Raw genomic sequence first — 14,940 nt, forward strand, 5'->3', positions numbered from 1 at the left:
TTATTTTAAATATATAACAATATATAAAACAGACCGTTTCATTTAAAAAAAAAAGGGGGGGGGGGACTAAACTTTTTTCTAGTTCTCTTGCATAACATTTATTATACATTAGACTTCCTGAAACTTAATTCCTTTAAATCAGCAGAGAGGAAGATGCCAATGTATTTCAGTTTAGATAACACAAACAAAATAGGTAAAGAAAAAAATATGAAAGCAATGAAATTTTTCCCCATCTGCCTTTTTTTTTTTTTTTTTTTTTGGTGTCTGCAAATAAAGTGGATTTTATAATGAGCTTTAGCTTGTAAGCATTGATTTGCTTTTCTTAACTTTTGCTAAAGCTCAAGAAACAGTTTAGTTGCCCTGGGAAACAATCAGCTGGTTTGGACTGAGAATGTATGTTCTGTGCAAAGTTAACCTAGCTCTCTCCTGCTCTTTAATCCCTCTTACTTCTTAGGCAAAAGATGATGTATGTTGTGATGAGCCTGAAGCACATGCGTTACTGAGTCGGTGGATCACAGACTAAAGCAGTATCCATTTGCCTGCCTTCAGGGTCAGAGCTGACCTCACTCTTTCTTCTCTACCTAGCCTCAATGTTTTGTAAACTTCTGGGAGCTTAATGTCTTTGGGAATGTTCACTGAGGTTGATCAGTGGGCKCAGTGGTTGTTGTGGGTGGGTAGGTGAATAGACCTGACGTGCAATAAGGGGAGAACTTTGTTTTCTTCCAAAACAGGCTGAAAGATATCAAAGATATTTTTATTCTTACAGGAGTGGGGGAATGGAATCCCACTCCATTTCCTGCACAGTGGTCTTAACAGGTAACTTGTTTAGGCAAGTAAGTTGGTGGATATATAGGTAACAATCACAAAACAATGGTTCCTAGTTTAGTTTCCTATGATCATTTTATTAGGGGAACACAAAATTAGAATAGATAGTGTTTTTTGTCTCAAGGGTACCTTGCCTGTAATTAAAAGCCTTAGGTCCCCAGTTGAAGCTAGTTTTGCTTTAAACTGTGCAAAGAAGATTGGGAAAGAGCTGCAGCAGTCAGCGAAATGAGTGAAGGGGACATCTTGCAGAGAAAATAGTAGTTTTTAAATAGTTATTTATGCCTTGGAATTGGTCTTAGCTCTAACTTGTGACTATCTAAGTAAGATGTATAAAACTAGTAAAAACTGTAAGACTATAGCAGTGGAACTATAACAGCTTATACTTGCTGAAGTGTTCTAAGGAAAAAGACAGGTTTGGACTCCTGGTAGTGTTACAGACTGAGTAACTGCATATTAAAAATAAATTCTTTCTACCTCATATAGAGGAATGTAGCAGCTTTTCTAATTTGAGGAGGTGTGCAGCTTTGTATGTGTGTGTTTTTCTTTTTTTTGTAGAGTTGTAGAGACAGTCTGTTAAAATAATTGGGAAGAATTATTTTCATTAAAAATTAATGTTAAGTTTGGAAACACTTCCTAAAGAGAGCTGCTGAAAAAATGTGCTGTGAAGTGCTCAGTAATATAGGAAGTAAAAGAATTCTTCAATTCTTCTTAAAAAGCTAAAGCACTGGATCTTCTGGCATATCTTTTGAAGAATAGATTTCATAAAATTGGTTACCAAAGAAGACCTGCAAAGATGGGGGGTAGATGACAAGAGACTTAAACATTATTTTCAGATTTTCCACCCTATTTTTTCAGAACCACAGAAGAGATTGAATTACATTAAACTTAAATCCTCAAAAGACAAAGTATCTTGCCATTTATGTGGATTACAGTTCATTTAAACAAAAACCTGTATTTCGAGTTGACATTGTAAGATCTATAAACTATGTAAAGCTTGGATGAAGCTTGGCACTAAATAAATACAAACATTGAATTGTCTCTCCTTGATCTGGCTGAAGGATTTGGAATTTGCTTCATTACCTCTGCAGAAGGCATTCAGTTGAGTCAAGTGACCGTATTTCATGAGTGAAGTTAAAACATATTTATGCCTGTGCTTATAAAACAAATACGTGTCTTCTGCTTTAGTGAATTAGTAAATGACTCTCTCCTCAAAGAAATATTGCTTGTGATGAAATAAGGAAAGAAGAATCCATCAACAAATCTCTAGTGATGCAGCAGCTGCTAAGAAGAAATGAAGATAGCATAAATATTACTCACCTGCTAGCAAAAGCCTCTACCTAGGCAGCATTTTTATTTTAAATTTCCAAAGCCCATATTTTCAGCAGTTTTTTAACATGTTCCCTTCCTAGTGTTGCTAGCTCTAGCTGTTTTGAGGTTTATGAAGGAAAATGCAAAGATCTTTTTTGTCCTTACCAAATAAGAACAGGAAAAGAAATGAAGTTCACATCTTAGAGTACAATCTAGAAGTAGAAATTCTAGAGCYGCATATGGTGTCACACTTAACCTCTTCAAGGAGCAAATCAGAACTTGAAATAAACTTGTTAATTAGATTATATATATAGTCTTGTTTTTTCTCTTGCCTCTTGCAAAAATAATTTGCAGCTTTGGGGGACACATTGGTTGAATTGTGTGAATCTTATAAATCTTCCCACTTAAAGTTGTTCCACRGCATCTACACCCTGTTTCTTCAGTATGAAATGGGCTGTAGGCTCTAGCCAAAGTGAGGCATAGCRAGTATGAAAGTTGCTTATGACTTGATTATAGACAGTGTGGTAGCATCTGCTTGGCCTGGCTTGTGCAGGGAATGACATCACTAGGGAGAGCCTTACTGACTTCAGTGTTTTGGGKTTTTTTTTTCTTTTTTTTAAAAAAAGACATTGGGACATACTGAGTCTTTACCTATTACCTTTCCATTTTCTCAGGATCAAAGGAAAGAGTTAAAAGTTTATTATTAAAGGTTCAGCACAAACTCCCACTGAGACCCTACCTGTCTTCCCAGTGTTATATTGCTGTATTGTTTGAGGCATTCTCTCCAGAAGAAGTAAGGCAATGCAAGAAATGTGTAGACCTTGGCTTGAGGAGGTAGGGATGTCGGGAATGAGTTGAGYTGAGGAAGCACAGGCTCTGGTCAGAAGAGGGAGCTAGCATATCGGAGTACACAGAGCCCCTGTATGTGGGAAGAAGTGGCTATGCTGACTTGGGGTGTGGAGAAGATGCAAAGGTGAACGTGATCCAGGCCATGGGTAGGAAGATGCGAGTGGAGTTAGGATGTGTGCATCTGCTTTGGGGGTGTAGGATTTTTGCTTGTTTCCTTACCCTGATACATAAAAACAGTGCTGTTTATTCTACATTAAATGACGCCTTTGTACTTGTGAATAGCTGGTTGATGAATTACAAGAGAGTAGCGTTACCTGTTGGCTACTCTGCTTTCTTACATCTTTGCTCATAGTCTTAATGGCAGCAGTTCTGCTCTGCTGCTTGTAGCACAGCCTAAAAAAAAAAAAAAAAAAAAACTCTCTGAAATGAGGGGTGCTAACCTCACTCTCTCAAGGTATGTGTGCTTCTCTTCAATTGCTAGTACTGTAAAAGATGTCTGGCATCTAATCCATTTATTCTAACCAGACTTACTGTTTTTGTAATCAGAATTACAAATTTTCTAAACTGTTYCAGCTAATCTCTTCGTCATTCAATACTGCCATATCTGACATAGTGAGAACAGCTAGAATCTATGTGAAGAAGTACCACTGACCATCATCATCCAAGCACAGGAGATTAGAAGTTAGAGATGCCTTCATGCGGAACTGGCTCTTCTGTCTTTCAGAGTTCTGAATCTTCAGTAACTAGAAGGACCTAAGATACCAACTGGGCTAGTCTTATTCCATGCAAAAAAAAAAATAAAATTATTAGTAGATTAAACTAAATAGATGCTATTTAAAGGAGGAGAAATCTGGTTTTAAAATGGAATATTGCAAGGTAATTTATAAGAGAGCAAAGTACAGTGCTGAAGTTGCACTACTTTCTCCCACAATAAGAGATTAATTGAATCAATTCTTTTCATAATTTATGGAGTGATGTGCTCACATTGATAAGCTAGGGAAATTTCTGGTGGTTGTGTTTCAGATAGCTATGTGTAGCATTAGTGAATTGGTGTAGCATGGTAACTTGGCTTGGAGATGATTCTGTCAAAAGCAAGGCTTTTGACACTGTCTTCCATAGCATGTCCTAGCCAAGCTCAGGAAGTGTGGTTAGATGAGTAGACAGGGAGGTGGACTGAGAGCTGGTTCAAAGGCAGAGCTTAGAGGGTTGTCATCAGTGKCATGGAGTCTAGTTGGAGGCCTGTGGCTAGTGTGGTTCCCCAGGGCTCAGTACTGGGTCCCATCCTGTTCAACTACTTCATCAATGACCTGGATGAGGGAACAGAGTGTCTCCTCAGCAAGTTTGCTGATGATACCAAGCTGGAAGGAGTGGCTGAAACACCTGAGGGCTGTGCTGACATTCAGAGAGACCTGGACAGGCTGGAGAGTTGGGCGGAGAGGACCCTCACGAAGTTCAGCAAGGGCAAGTGCAGAGTCCTGCACCTGGGGAGGAATAACCCTAGGCACCAGTACAGGCTAGGAGCTGACCTTCTGGARAGCAGCTCTGCAGAGAAGGACCTGGGAGTGCTGGTGGACAGCAAACTGACCATGAGTCAGCAATGTGCCCTTGTGACCAGGAAAGCCAATGGTATCCTTGGGTGCATTGGGAAGAGTGTTGCCAGCAGGTGGAGGGAGGTGACCCTGCCCCTCTACTCAGCCCTGGCGAGGCCTCATCTTGAGTACTGTGYCCAGTTCTGGGCTCACCAGCACAACAGAGACATGGAGCTACTGCAGAGTCCAGCATAGGGCTACAAAGATGATCAGAGGGCTGCGAGAGCTGGGCCTGTTTAGCCTGGAGAAGAGAARACTGATGGGAGATCTCGTCAGTGTGTACAAGTACCTGAAGGGAGGGTGTCAAGGGGATGGGGCTAAACTTTTTCCAGTTGTCCCATGTGACCGGACAAGAGGCAGTCGGCAAAAATTGAAGCACAGGAAGTTCTGCCTGACCATGAGGGRGAATTTCTTCACTGAGAGAGTGACGGAGCACTGGAAGAGGTTACGCAGAGAGGTTGTGGAGTCTCCTTCTCTGGAGATAYTCAAAGCCCACCTGGGTGCAGGTGGATCCCTRGAGAGGGATGGACTAGATGATCTCCAGAAGTCACTTCCATCCTCAACCGTTCTGTGATTCTGTGCAAGTTCATGATGGCTTGRACACTGTTGTGTCAGATGGAGTAGCTGAATTATGTTCCTGAAATTTTCATGTACTTTTGAGTTCCCCGAGCTGGATCTGTTTGCAGGACATTGCCTGTTTGTTTTACTTCCTAAGTTGCCAGCATTGCCTCTGTATATGTTCCCGTAGATATGGTGCTTAAATAAAGGGTAGAGTCATAAGCAGCATCGGCTCTTAAATGTTTTTTCCCAGTTAATCTTTATTGATTGAGAGTGCTACGTTTAATTAAACTTTTAGATTGTAAAGACCGGAGAGCAACATCTTGGTGCTATTCTGGCACAGTAACAGTTTCTGGTAGCTTTAAACACACGTGCATACACACCCCTTTCTGAAGTGCATGCTTCAATGCATTGGGAGCTCTGTAGATGGCTGGCTTTCTGGTTCACAGGGAAACTGTTTTTTCTAATTTTTAATGTCAGTGTCAGTACTGTTAGGCTTAGTTTATATTAAGAATTGCTTGATGTTGAAAGTTGTATTAAAATCCGCCCCAACTTCCTTACAGTAAAACAAAAAAAAACAATCAAAAAACCCACTAAAGATAAGAAGGCTGCTAATAGAAGCTGATGAGCTCTTCAGGAGGAGCCAGGGAGAGATGAAGCCTCAAGAAGTCTGAGGGTCCGTGTGAAGAGTTGCAATAGCAGGTTGGTGGGTAAGAGAACAAGCAGAAACATGAAACTAAATACAAACCTCAGCCATACCAAAAAATAGATTTTTTTTTTTTTCTGCTGTCACCTATGGTTTACTTCATGTTCCTTGGTCTCTAAAACACATTCCTTTAGTAGATATATATTCAGCCATCATTGACTTAATCTCATCTTCTAATTCCTTGTTTCATATTTTTTTTGTTTGCGTGAATGCAGGCTGCTTATGTGCTCAAGCTGAGGAAAAGTTAGTTGCAACTTAGTAGGCCCTTGCATATGGCTCTATTTTGTAACTTTTTTTAACTGCATTTTATCTATCTGAGAATATAGGGTATCATCTTTAGTCATTTTAAGCTGTACATCAGTTCAATAACAAGCAAGTCCTATAACTTGCTACATCAATAGTACTGTAAATTTGTGTTTAATAAATTGCCCTCATTGTTACTTGTATTTTGYGTAGTATTCACATTTTATTTAAAACTGGGAACTGAATACATACTTAACTAGGAATTGCTGATGAAAAAGAACGAAGTGCTCAGCTGTACCTCTTCCTATTTAAAAAAAACAAGAAAGAAAATTATATCATATGATTTTTTTTTTAAGTTGTTGGAGTTATATTTGTTTTTTATTTAAAATAACTAAGGTGATGGAAACCAATTCATCATACACAACAGGGATTCATATAGCACCCCTATAGGTAATGTACTTCCATTTTTAATGCTCACATGACTAGTCATCCTGTATTAGAGTGATGGATTTCTAGGTACATTACAATATGGCTCTGTCCTTGCAGTCAAAGGCCAAATGATGCAACAAATGCCATGTGCTAAAAATTGGGAAGAGTGCAGAAGTCATTAATTCCTTTCTCAACTTTCTTCAGGCTCTCTTCTCTGAAACCATGCCAGAGATGACGGAGAACGAGACACCCACTAAGAAGCAACACCGGTGAGTCTCTACGGCAAAAGGACTGAAATGTGTTGACCAGCCTATTTTGTAGTTCTGCAGCCTGTGATATATTGCATTAATAAAGTTTCTAGTTAAAGATTTGACAAGAAGGGCTGTTAAAATGAAATTCTGAGAGCTGACTATGGTTGATTCAAAAGTTTGGGAATTCTGGTTGCAAAGCTACCTCTCTTTCTTCCCCTCTCCATACTGAATTATTTGTCAGTCTAAGATGTGTCTTCCTTGGCATCCTAGCAAATGCGATTCTTTGATTATTACGTAGACTACTTAGATTTCTGTGAGACTGTATTTCCACCGAGGTTAGTGTGCAGCCTCTATTAAAGAGACTCCTTGTAGATACCAGGTTTTGTGTAAAATAAACAACCAAACAAAGGAGAAATTAACTCATTTTATTGGGATAATATAGATCTTTTTCTCAAATCACAGTGGGATTTAGATCTCATTTCTCAAATCACTGCTGGAATGAAAAATACATCTTGAGATTGAATAGCAATCCTATAGCCAACATCTGTAACAAAGTGACTTGGAGCTCATTACATACTTTTTACATACTTTTCCTTTTTTTTTCACTCTCCTTTGTAGTAGCCTGTTGATCTAATACCTGATTTGATAGGACATTCCTTTAATCCCTAGTGAAATAAAAAATGTTAAAATGTTAACATCCATTTGATGTTAGCTGACTATATAGGATAGGATTTACAACTACAAAAGTGCAGCAAGAACATTTATTTGCCCTACAGAAATTGTTGTTTTCAAAGTCGTCATGGATTTGCAGTTCATTCTTTCTTTCTGCACTAATGGAATTTTTTTGATTCTATATTGGTAACAGAGACAAAGAGCAGCAGGATCTCTTCAGCCCTTATGTTCTTCTGTATATGTAGAATATAYGATCATTTAAAACTGACAGATATGTGTCTTGCATATGAGTGGGAGAACTGCAGTTTACCGTAAAATAAGGAACCATTCTTAAACAATTACTTGCATGTGTTCTGATTCTGTTGGCACAGATTTATAGTAAACAGAAGATTCATCACTTCTTGAACATTTGTATAACWAATGTGCAAGCTTCAGTTGACATTTATTTGACTCTAAAGATGTTTATCTTTAAGCATTGTTATTTAGTCATGTCTCTAGAGCTGGCCACTTGCAGTGACAGCACTGTCCTGTAATCGTTGTCTGAGTTACTCTAGATGAACATTGCTCCCTCTGAGTCACCAGAAATGAATATATGTCAACTCAAAGCATAAAGGATACATGTCCCATAGTAATTGCAGTAGTCATCCTTGTATCCAATGCAATCCATCCAATGTATCTTGTATTCCTTTTTCACTTCAGATTCCTTGTTATATCTGGTTTGTGCTTTAACAAGGGAAATTAAGAGCAGAAGGTACTACTTCACCTGTTGCATGCTCTAGCTGTCTAGTCTGAGAGGATGGTCTTAGAGAGGAATCTTTTGAAATACCTTTTTTTTCTGGAATATTTATTTTACTAGAGAATATATGCTTTGCTTTGTTGTACTTTCCAAGAGTATTTGACTCAATACGTGTGTGCACTACATTTGGTTTGTATATGTAGAGTAGGCATATGGGATTTATCATCTTCCAGCAAAGCAATTGTAGGCATTACAGAGTGATTCTGACCTGGTTACCGTTGGTCCAGAAATCCCAGAAAAACATGTGAAAACAGAGTCAACTGCCATACCCTCAAAGTATATCTAGACCAAATTTAGAGGCAGTAAAGAAGAACTGCAGAGAAATAGTAATTCTGATTTATCAAGCAAAGGAAGCATGTTTGATACCAGCAGATATGATCTTTGATGGTTAACATATCTGCAAGAAACTGTATGGTAATCTTTTTACTGTTTTGGTGACCCATGGAATGTAAAAGTAACATTTCAAATAAAGGATTAACTGTCTTGCTGCTCAGAAAGGAGGGTTTTTTGTTTGTTTGCTTGTTTGTTTGTATTTTCTATAATTTTCTCTATTATGGTAGTAGCAAAGGCCTGGAATTGTATAGTACCAAGGCCTGAACATTGTATATTATAATATRTAGCACTGAAGAAAAACATAAGAAAATTCCACCTCTGCCCCTATAAATATGTAGCAATACTCGAATGGAATATTAGGCTATGCATTATTAAGCTGGAATTGATTTAAGTCTGAAAATTAATGAATTATTTTGGAAACTGTTTAATACTGGTGTCTAATAAGAATCCTTATAAGTATTACTTGTGTGTTCCTATTCACAGAGCAGAATGTAGGATTAAAAAAAATTAACTGTAAATGAACAAAWTTTTTTTTTAATTATCTATATAAAGTTTTTCCTTCTGTTTCACTTAACTATTTTCCTTTTWCCTTTCACAGAAAGAAAAATCGGGAGACACACAACGCAGGTAGGAACGTTATGTTTTGTTGTTTGACAGGGAAATGAGCATAGATTTTTTTTTTTTTTTTTGAACTATTGAAAACATTTTGCATGGAGAAGGTCCCTTCATAAGAGCTCGTTACGGTAAAGGAAAAAAAAAGAAAAAACCCTACTCAACTTTTTCTGTAGTCTTGCACAGAACATCTTTATGGAATGGCTTCCTGATTGGGCTCTAGTTTGCTGGTTTCCACAATACAAGGTTACAGTAACATGTCCACGTATGAAAGTGTGACCATGTCTCCTGTCTTATCATTACTAGTAAACTTAGAGGTAAACAATTTCAGTTCTGTTCAATTCTTAAGGAAGATAAATGCACAGGCATCCACACACAAATATCTCTCTCTTTTTTTTTTTTTTTTTTTTTTTTTTTTTAATAAAGGAGTAAATACTTGAGCAAAACAGAGATGGGTATCTGACCCAAGAGCTTCAGAGTTTTCCTGGGTTGGAAATATTCCTGGCCTGTCCCTTCAGGCATCCATGTGGATGCTGCCTTCCCACAAATTCTATGTGAATGTGATCTATATGTTGTAGGACTTGCTTCTCTCCTGCAGTGTATAGTCTTTTCTTTTTATTTCCAGCTTTAATGGCATTTAATAAGTAACAGCAGAAAGAGAGATATGGGAAGAGTCTGATAGGTTTGACCTAGTTTATCCCAAGAACTCAAATCCAGTTTTTCTGTCATTAAACTGTGCTACAGACTGACTGGAAAAAATACCAAGTAGTTTTCGTGTGAAGACTGTGGAATATAATGTTTGTAGAGTTGTGCCAAGCGTTTGGCCARTATCTTGAGGATCAAGAAGTATTAGGAAATAATCCAATCAAATCTGTTTTTTCCAAATTTGTTTTGATTTTCAGTTCATCTTTTCCTTTTGCTGATAGCTTTCCAAAGTGCTTATGTACTAGGCCTTGTCTTTCTGTTTTAGATTAAGTTTCTTGCAAAAGAGACGTCTTGCTGTGTTTGAATAGTGTTTTGTGTATTTATGCCTGCCTCTCTGAACACCTCTAGCCTGTCCTGAAATTTCAAAAATACTTTAGTAGTTTGAAAAATGTAACCTGAAATGACAGACTACTGAAAAAAAGAAGAGGGGAGGGTAAATTAAAWCCATGCGATCTTCAGGAAGGAATACAGTAGATGTAGACCACTGTTTGCCCAAAGCAGGCCTGCCTACACGAAACTCGAGGCAATAGTCATAGCAATGCATGATATGTTGATTTGAATCTTCACAGAGTCATGGCAGAACTTTATGCAGGCTCTTGGGGAAAAAGGCATCTGGCGGTTTTGCTTTGCATGGAAGACCAAAGCACCTCAGTCAATAATAACAAAAACAAAAACAAAAACAAACAAACAAACAAAAAAACTACGCAAGACAGAACTGTATTTGAAAGARGCTGACTCTAGTGGAAGAACTAGGGACTAACAATAGCTGGAAAAAAACATGCTGGAAGGTTTTCCARATCTGCCCAGACTTGTTTAGTGTAAACCCTCTGTGCCAGTGTTTAGGTGTTGTGAACAGGCTGATCATGTCACTGGAGGACTATACACTGAGCATTTTCTGATCTTCTCCAAGAGGTAATTCACTGGAAATACTGCTTATTAAATATTTTCTTTACTCCTAGTCAAAATTAGACCTTGCAAAACAATGAAAGCCGTTGAACATAAAGATGCTCATATTCCTAGAGCTTCAACTATATTCTGTATTAGCTGCTCCATGTATCTAGAACTTCAATTATATTCTGTATTAGCTGTTGCATCMATACAGATTTAAAATGGAGATTGAAAATGTATAGAATCTAAACTCTTTCTCTTTTGGTGCTAACTTAGCACCATAGCTCAACTTAACTAATGCTCCTTAGCCTTAGGAGTTAAGAGACCTTGATTTCATTCCCAAATCTGCAACTCATTCTTTACATAATCTTGGTCTATTTGCTTTTTGTATATTTAAAGTGAGTATAATCTTTATTTGCCTTTTGAAAAAAGTTTCATAAACTTCATCTGGAAAACATTATAAAACCTGAATTTTCAGTAGTAATAACTTTCCTTTTCCACAAACTCCTTTCCTCAACACCCCTTCTTTTCTAAATAGATGTTAATTCCATTGAATATTAYTTCGATAACTGAAGAAACTTTTTCCTCTCAAATTAATAAGGATTTTGATAGCTCGTAAAATAATGTATTTATGAGCACTAAGATTGGTACTAGTTATGCTGCTGTTGTGCTGATTTGCCCAGCCAGATGACACAGTCCATGTTATTTTTGCTTAGTGGAGAGACATCGAAAGAAGAAAATAAATGCTGGAATAAACAGAATTGGAGAACTTATTCCCTGTTCTCCAGCCCTTAAACAGGTAAGTGTCCATTCAGATGTACATAGAAACTTCTTGTAAAATGCTTGCGCATGTGTCCGTGTCCACAGAAGTGTAATTACTTGTTTTGATACTTGTCTCATGCAGAAGGCAAAACTGTCTGAATTAATATGCTCAGAAATCTTGGATGTTAACCATATTACAAAAATTATTTGCAGTRGAATTGCCTACTGGAAATGCAGAGCCATATGAATGTAATTACATAGATGTTGAGCTGCTTATCTGAAGGTGCTCCATACCACTGCTGAAAAAATGAGAGTATGAGTTAGACATGCAACTGACTTTCTCCTTAGTTCATGTGTGTGATACTTTGGATCGGGTGCTAGATAGATTAACTTGCCTCTAATGACCTAGTCAGCTTGCTGATGTCTGCCTGTGGATTTGATTCAGTCTTCCAAAGTTTGCATCAAGCGTGGCTGAATGTTAGYAACAACAGAAATTATAACTCCTATCTCAGCTGGTGTCTACCCTGTTGTGTTGACCAAATAGCTGTTTGCCCTTTTCTCTGTGAAAAGGGTGGCAGACCACTCTGGTGGATCTTACCAGTGTGTTGCCAGTTAGATTGTGCAGCTCCTGTTTGTCAGGTTGTTTTCTATGGATGYTGTTGAATGTAGTCTGTATGATGCTTGAGTGATGAAACCTGTGGGTTAAGCAAGATTGTTTTTCAGGTCTTTCTCCTAAACCCTTCTCTACCCTTTTCWGATAATCACTTAATGTCCCAAGATTTAAACAGAACAGCACACACACTTATTTTTATAGTCTTTTGTATAATCTGATGAAAGCAATTCACCATGTCAGTAATGGCAATAGGAACAAGCAAGGCAGTGTACTCGTGAAAAATGAAACAAGGCAAGTGGTTTGAGGCTGGTGCCTTGAAGCTGTCTTCTTCAAGACAGAATAGTTTACAGCAGAGATTAGTCTATCACTAGCAGTTCCTGGAGAATAGTAGAACAAGAAAGAAATGAGGAAACAATAAGTTTAGCAAGTATAGCTTCATAAAAGGAATATGGTGGGCATTACAAAGTATTTCCTCTTCCTAAATTATCCAGTAAATTAGTTTCAAAATCATTCATAAATCTRTCTGAATAATTCTTCCACGTTGGTTTCTTTCCAGGTAAAACTTTTACAAAGCAATATCCTGGTAATTTCATGTCATCATAGAACAGTTGTGGTTGAAAGGGGCCTCTGGAGATTATCTGGTCCAGCTCCTCTGCTCAGGCAGGGTCAGCTAGAGCAGGTTGCCCATGTACCATGTCCAGCCAGGATGTGATGTATAGGTTTATTGTGACATATATGTTTTCTAGTGGACACAAATATTAGGCTGTTCAGCAGGCAATGATGCTTGCTATTTTTGGGGTCCATGGCTTATTATCTAGCTTTGGTATCAGAAAATGATAGCTTCTGCATTGAAACTTTTATTTCATAGAAACTCATTGCATTTAGGGTCAGCGTCACTTATGAAACCTGTAGTTCATTTAAAAAGCAACATTTGTCGTTTAAATTAGCATATCTTTTAAAATGAAGACTATTTGATATCTGGAGTACTGTGTCAAGTTCTGGGCTCCCCAGTACAAGAGACACATGGAGCTACTGGAGAGAGTCCAGCGTAGGGCTATGAAGATGGTCAGAGGGCTGGAGCATCTGCCCTATGCGGAACAACTGCGAGAGCTGGGCCTGTTTAGCCTGGGGAAGAGAAGACTGAGGGGGGGGATCTTGTCAATGTGTACAAAGTACCTGAAGGGAGGGTGTCAAGGAGATGGGGACAAACTCTTTTCAGTTGTCCCATGTGACCAGACAAGAGGCAGTGGGCAGAAACTGAAGCACAGGAAGCTCCGCCTGAACGTGAGGGGGAATTTCTTCMCTGTGAGAGTGACRGAGCMCTGGMRSAGGTTGCGCAGAGAGGTTGTGGGGTCTCCTTCTCTGGAGATMTTCAAAGCCCAYCTGGATGCAACCCTGTCTAAYATGCTGTAGGTGACCCTACTGAGCAGGGAGGTTGGACTAGATGATCTCCAGAGGTCCCTTCCAACCTTACTRATTCTATGATCTGAAGCATCATTAATGGGTCTGTCAGTGACAGATCTTTCTCCTAATTTTATATATATTTTATTTTAAAGAGCAAGAACATGATCCTGGATCAGGCCTTTAAGTATATAACAGAAATGAAAAGACAGAATGATGAACTTCTGTTAAACGGAGGGAACAGCGAGCAGGGTAAGTAAATACTTCCATTGGAGGTTCTAGAATTTCTGTCATTTATTTATACTGTGTGTGTGTTAGTATTGACTAATAAAAAAGCCAGGAGCTCTTATTTTCTCTTGATAACAAACTTTAGGAATCCCAARACATTATACACATACAGAGAAAATATAGCTGCTTAGAGTAACCTGAAAACAGGAAGCTAAAGAAAATGCCCGGGTGCATATTCTTGCACATAACTATGAGATGCTGAAGCAGTCATGTTATGATATACAGTAATTAAAGAGCTTTCAAGTACAAAATCATCTGGTAGACTCCACCCTGATTTACTCTRCTTGACTGCCTGAGTACCTGCTGTCAAAAGCTGTAATGACCAGAATAATTTCTAACAAACTTGTCAGGTGTTTTTCACTGAAATTGTGGGGTTCCTTCATGCACAGAGCTATTTTTCCCGTTAAATACTTCAGAAGTGATAATAGCATATTTAAAAAAAACAAAATGCATCATATTAAATCTTACTGAACAGATGCACAAAAATGTAGTAATATRGAGGAATGACAGAAATGAACTCATAGGTAACATTATCGCTTATGATTTTTCTTTCTCCCTATCGAGTGGAATTCTAAACAGTTCATTTTTATTTCATCCATGCACTTGCTTTGAAAAAGCTAGGTGACTTTTGTTAGGTGAGCTATCTCCAAGTACATTGCCAACTTTTGTGGCTTTACATAAGTGTTTTTGTATTTAATTTGCACATCACTTCTATATGTAATGAAAATTAAGTGTCCTGGAAAGCCATGAGATCATTAGTTAAATAAAAACAGTTTTAGTGCTTACAGAGGGTCAGGGAAAGGAGAAAGATAAATTAATGTGCTTATCTTTCCTTTTGTCACTAAAAAATTAGACCAGTTTCGTCTGATTTAGTCTTTATATATATATATATATATATATATATATATATATATATATACACACACACACACACACATCTATGTGAGTATATATATGTATGTATATGTGTATATTTTTCTAAATAAATAAAATATTAATAATTAATAATATAATTAAATAATTTAAATAATAAATAATTTGATATATCTGACTACTGGTGATTGAGCAGTCTGTGAGGTTCATTCACTTTCCTGCTCAGTAGAGAGGTTTAT

General features: G+C 37.7%; 1 protein-coding gene across 3 annotated transcripts in view; it reads left to right on the top strand.

The window, feature by feature from the left end:
* The window catches only part of USF3 (upstream transcription factor family member 3), a 36,558-nt gene that overhangs the window by 8,532 nt on the left and 13,086 nt on the right, over positions 1 to 14,940 (top strand). Inside the window, exons 1-5 of one of the 3 annotated variants that reach the window (XM_085324693.1) lie at positions 4,786 to 5,831; positions 6,712 to 6,776; positions 9,158 to 9,186; positions 11,481 to 11,563; positions 13,696 to 13,792. In XM_085324693.1, the coding sequence (XP_085180819.1) occupies positions 6,730 to 6,776; positions 9,158 to 9,186; positions 11,481 to 11,563; positions 13,696 to 13,792 (256 nt within the window). In that variant the 5' untranslated portion in view covers positions 4,786 to 5,831; positions 6,712 to 6,729. Of the gene's footprint in view, positions 1 to 4,785; positions 5,832 to 6,711; positions 6,777 to 9,157; positions 9,187 to 11,447; positions 11,564 to 13,695; positions 13,793 to 14,940 lie in introns of those variants that run through there. The other 2 variants (XM_085324692.1, XM_085324694.1) reach the window with 2 other exon arrangements.

This window comes from Rhea americana, unplaced genomic scaffold (genome assembly GCF_003343005.1).
Source record: "Rhea americana isolate MKP2758 unplaced genomic scaffold, rheAme1 scaffold_92, whole genome shotgun sequence".
NCBI lineage: Eukaryota > Metazoa > Chordata > Aves > Rheiformes > Rheidae > Rhea > Rhea americana.